We start from the raw sequence: 5116 nt of genomic DNA on the forward strand, positions 1-5116 counted from the left end.
TACTTTGGAGGCTAAAATGATCAAGAGTCTAGTGCTTTTACACCGTGTTTAGTTTTATATTTGTCGTGATTTATAGAATGATAGAATACAAACTCTTACGATATTGTAAAATCAACAAATTTTTATGCTTAATTAATTCAAAGTTGGTAATTAAAAAAAATACTTAAATAATCCATATGACTTTTTCTACTTAGGGTATAGTGGAGTTGGTGGTATGAATTTTGAGATTATATGGTTGGTCAAATCGGCTGAAAAACGTTCAAGACGGTTGGACCGTCAAATTCACAATTAGCAACCAAGAATTCAAATCAAGAAGTCAAACCGGGTTTCATTCCCTCACTAAGTCAATTTTTTTTTTTTGTTAAATAAAAAAACAGAATCTTCTTTGAACAAAAACAAACAAAAAGAAAGGTGTCTGGTGGTGTCTTCCCTCAATCGCGCGTCACGTGTCTTTGAGCTCTCATCACACTGTCCGTAACGTAGCCAGCCGCCTGAAGAAATCCATCTTCTACTACTTTTCTTATAACTGATGAGTCTTTGATTCTTTTAGACCGAAGCTTAAAAGACTTCTCGGTCTCAATATTACGCTCTTTCATTTCAAGGTTTGAGTTTGACTTGTCGACCTGATCGCTCCAATTCATTTTTCTTTTGTAATTTTTTCCCAAGGTGAGTTTATGTTCTTTAAGATTAAGATCAAGGTCAGATTTGTTAATTACTTGTCTTGATTCTTTTCAAGACCTGCAAATTAAAACATGTTCTTGTGTTTATAATTTGTTAAAGCCAGATTTGTATCTACTTAACATCGTAGTAGCTTAAAAGTCTTTCGTAAGTATGTCTAATAATATCAACTTCCATTTTTATTATTAGGCCTTGATTCTTGTATGCTCCTTTTCCTGGATAAGGAATATCAAATTGCAATATGAATCTCTGTTGTTTTGACTATTTTCCTTATCTCTAAGCAATTTGATTCTGAATTTCAGTAAGATATGAGCTCTGATACCAACAATTCATCTTCAAGTGGATTTGAGAAAAATTTGCCACCAGAGGAGTATTTAAACAAGGTATGGTGATGATAATGATGATGATGATGATAGGAGGAATCATTAGCTGCTTTGTGATGATGATAATAATTTGATGTGAGTCAAATATTGTATGGCCTGTATGATAGAAACATTGCCTCTTTTAACAATTTATAGCCATATAATATATATATATAGATCAATGAAGTGAGGACATTACTAGGGCCATTGGGTGCGAAATCATCTAAGTATTGTTCAGATGCTGCCATTACCCGGTATTTAGCTGCCCGTAACGGTCATGTCAAGAAAGCATCTAAAATGCTTAAAGAAACCTTGAAATGGAGGATTCAGTACAAACCCGACGAGATTCGATGGGTATGTATGTATTCTTGAATCTTTAAATATCATATGAAAACATAAAACGGCTCTAATTTTATTGATTATGTGAAACGGTTATAGGAGGAGATTGCACGAGAAGCTGAGACCGGTAAGATATACCGAGTCAATTGTACCGACAAGTATGGAAGACCAGTTTTGGTTATGAGACCAAGTTGCCAGGTTTTGGCTTCTTATCCCATTTCCTTCAAAAGCTCTGTTTCTCTATACTTTTTCTCTATAGGATTTATATCCGTTTTCGATTTATTTCAGAATACAAAATCTACAAAAGGGCAGATTAGATTCTTGGTGTACTGCATGGAGAACGCAATCTTGAATCTACCGGATAACCAGGAACAAATGGTTTGGCTAATCGATTTTCAAGGTTTCAACATGTCACATATATCCGTGAAAGTGTCTCGAGAAACCGCTCATGTGTTACAAGAACATTACCCTGAACGTTTAGGCTTGGCCATACTATACAATCCGCCTAAGATTTTCGAACCGTTTTGGAAGGTAAATTTCATAAATTCTCTGCCTCTCTCTACCCACATTGCAAATCCTTGTTGGCTTATTGTATCATGAAACTTGTTTGCATAAGAGGAAATTGTAATCCTGCAGATGGTGAAACCTTTTCTTGAGGCAAAGACATGTAACAAGGTGAGATTCGTCTACTCAGATGATAACCTAAGCAAGAAGATTCTCGAGGATCTTTTCGATATGGAGCAACTCGAGGTTGCCTTTGGTGGGAGAAAAAGTGATTCGAGTTTCAATTACGAGAAATATGCTGAGAGAATGAGAGAGGATGATTTGAAATTCTTTGGAAACACAACAACAGTGTCATCAACCTCAGCTCAGTTGACCAACTCGGATTCTGAAGTTTCAGACTCTGAAAACAAGAACTTGGAGGACAATGAAGATGTGAAGATCAAGAACGGAACCCCTTTAGATACAACAAAAACATAAACCTGAGCTTCTGGTTTTAACAAAAAAAGATCCGACTTTTTCTTAACCAGTTTTACTAATAAGCTGGAGCTGCAGTCCTTTTTGTTGTTATGCAACTAAGACCAGTAAAACTTCATATTCTTAAATATTTCACAGCATATATATTACCTATTTGATTAACGAGTTTGGCAACAACAACAAAACAAAATCAACGTGTGAGCTTTTGAACATTGCTCCCTTCAGGTTTCGGTGGATATGGCACATATGAATTGAAAAAACTAGAAAAAAAGAACAAAATCATAACTTATATAAGCGTCTCTACGGTCCTAATGCTTGCAATGTAAATCCAAGAACCAATCTTTCTTGTTTAGTTCAGGAACAAATCACTTCACTGTTCTCATCCAGCTTCTGTCTGTACTGAGCCAATCTCTACAAGCACAAAGAAACATTCAGAACCAATGAGACAGAAATGACAAATCTAAGAAGATGAAGAAGAGAGAAATGATGCCTAACCTTGGTATAAGCATAGACACCTGCTTCTGTTGGACCAACCGGGCTTCCCCGTTTCATGAATTTGCCTTCTTTAAAGATGTACAGAAGAGGTATACCGGTTGATAGTTCTAGACTTATCACCTAAGAACCAAAACCACAGAGAGAACTTCACTTATTTGCCAAAAACCGAATCAAGAATGGAGATTTAATCAGTTTTTCTTTTGTCACACCTCCTGGCAAGTCAATTTGTCAAGATACATTATGATAGACCGCAGCGAGTTCCCGTGAGCAGCTATCATTACGTTCTTTCCAGCTGCAAGCTTTGGTTCTATCTGCAATTTTGGTTATCTTGACATTTAGTAGAGAAACTTATGAAGAAGTTGGTATGAGGCTGAAAAAATAGAATCCTCATTACATTTTCTTCAAAATAAGCCACTGCTCTCTCAGCACACATCTCCAAGCTCTCGCCTTTTGGAGGAGGAATGTCATAACTCCTACGCCATTCGTGAACTTGCTGTTTCCCGTATCTTTCCGCTGTTTCTTGCTTGTTGAGACCTTGCAATTCTCCATACCTATTATCCAAAAAACACCGGAAAAAGCAGATAAGCTTTCTATCGGATTCAAAGCTCGATATGTTGAAAGACAAGGGAAAGCCAAATCTTTTTTACATTCTTTCATTGAGCTGCCACGCGGGTATGACAGGAATGGACTGGCTTTTAGTTTCTTCACTGAAAACTTGACTCCAAGTTTTCGCCTGTTCGCTTTCATTGTGTAAAATGATCGGAACCTAACAGTAGTTTGGTTTTTAATCCAGTTATCAAAAAAAATGTGACAATTTGATTGAGAAAGTGAAGTCAGAAGCTGAGATTGGTTTCTACATGTACCTTCTTACGACGGTGTTGAATCATGGCAAGCATTGCAGTCATCTGAGCACGGATTAGAGACGAAGTGAAGATAACATCGACAGGTATGTTGCTAATCCTCTTCCCTGCTTCAATTGCCTCTTCAACACCTTTCTCTGTCAATGGCACATCAACACAACCCGTGAAAAGATTCTTCGCGTTCCACAACGACTCTCCATGCCTAATCAATATCAGAGCTGCTTCCTCTACAACATCAGAACAAAAAGAGTGAAAAAGGACCAAACTTGTTCAGATAAAAATGATCATTAACCAATGTTTTGTTATGAGAATATTCAAAAGAGCTTATTACTTGGTTTTTTCGGTGAATTGTGAGTGATGTTCTTGGAAGGAGACAATGGAGTGTTGTAAGAAACTGATGGTGTCTTAGACGCAATTGCTTCAATCTTGGAGAAGTTTCTCTTTCTTCTTGAGGTATAACTCAGTGACGAATCGATCTTGAATCCTTTCGTTGCTACTTTCAAAGGCTCTCTTAGAGATTCAGAGATTGTGGAAGACGAAGAAGACCGGTGAGAGACAAGGGAACCGATTGATTGGTGAGACATAGCCGTAGCCATTCTGGAGGAAAACAAAAAATCGAATTTGAGGCTAATTTTAGTTTAACATATTAATCTTCATGATTAAAGACTTATAAACTTGCTAATGAATCAGAGAAATCGGTTCGACCAAAAAAAAAAAAGAATCAGAGAAATCGGTAATGAAAGAACGAAAACCCCTGAGAGAGAGGGAAAGTAACTGATCAAAGCTAACACATTTAGCATTTAAGTAATTTGATTACATTCAGATCCAATTCCGAAAAGACAAAACACGATTAAGTCGATGAAACCTAAAACCTTAAACCTCAAAAACAGAGACCAGTAATTACAAGAAGACGAAAGACCCAGAAACAAATGCAAACAGCTATGCTCATAAAGAGACAAACATGCTCATAAAGAGACAAACCTGGTCTAATCAATGACGATGAGCTCAATGAAACCAAAGATGAATACAAGTTTCACCAAACTAAAATGTTTGTTGCTTCTTCTTTTTTTTTCACGACGACACGCCAAATTCGACGATGACAGAAAACTGAGTTATTAAAAGTTCGATTACAGTAAATACCCAGCCAAAAAAATGACGCTTTGATAAGTATTTTAGAGGCTTTGAAAGGTAAAAATGTTTCCTTTTTTCTTGATTTGGCTTTTAATAAACTCAAAGACCAATTGTAAAATGTGTTTTTTTTTGTTTTAAAAAAAAGTTTAATGTTTAAACGTAAACAAGAAGAGATGAGAAATAAAGTGAAGGGTTCATTGAGTTTCTTATAGAGTTGGCATTTTCAAAAGATCGGCTTCCTCATGTAGTGACAATATTGCCAGGTGAAGACAA

General features: G+C 36.4%; 2 protein-coding genes across 5 annotated transcripts; one reads left to right on the forward strand and one right to left on the reverse strand.

Annotated features, from left to right (window-relative positions):
- The first annotated feature begins 401 nt into the window (after positions 1 to 401).
- Positions 402 to 2513, forward strand: LOC18992726 (phosphatidylinositol transfer protein 3). Of its 4 annotated transcripts, none has more exons than XM_006416161.2 (6): positions 402 to 602; positions 981 to 1061; positions 1218 to 1394; positions 1479 to 1577; positions 1668 to 1910; positions 2016 to 2513. In XM_006416161.2, the coding sequence occupies exons 2-6, from the start codon at positions 987 to 989 to the stop codon at positions 2358 to 2360; spliced, it is 939 nt and encodes a 312-aa protein (XP_006416224.1). In that variant the 5' UTR covers positions 402 to 602; positions 981 to 986; the 3' UTR covers positions 2361 to 2513. The 4 variants fall into 4 exon arrangements, with proteins under 4 accessions (XP_006416224.1, XP_024008544.1, XP_006416226.1 ...); XM_024152776.1 differs by having other exon boundaries at positions 410 to 825; XM_006416163.2 differs by having other exon boundaries at positions 410 to 666.
- Positions 2514 to 2630: 117 nt separating this feature from the next.
- Positions 2631 to 4828, reverse strand: LOC18992728 (2,3-bisphosphoglycerate-dependent phosphoglycerate mutase). The gene is made up of 8 exons (XM_006416160.2): positions 4694 to 4828; positions 4044 to 4309; positions 3716 to 3939; positions 3500 to 3618; positions 3247 to 3403; positions 3062 to 3163; positions 2853 to 2972; positions 2631 to 2768 (listed from the first exon to the last, which is right to left on the reverse strand). The coding sequence occupies exons 2-8, from the start codon at positions 4306 to 4308 to the stop codon at positions 2712 to 2714; spliced, it is 1044 nt and encodes a 347-aa protein (XP_006416223.1). The 5' UTR covers position 4309; positions 4694 to 4828; the 3' UTR covers positions 2631 to 2711.
- Between the last annotated feature and the right edge of the window lie 288 nt (positions 4829 to 5116).

This window comes from Eutrema salsugineum, unplaced genomic scaffold, assembly GCF_000478725.1.
Source record: "Eutrema salsugineum unplaced genomic scaffold, Eutsalg1_0 scaffold_5, whole genome shotgun sequence".
NCBI classification, from domain to species: domain Eukaryota; kingdom Viridiplantae; phylum Streptophyta; class Magnoliopsida; order Brassicales; family Brassicaceae; genus Eutrema; species Eutrema salsugineum.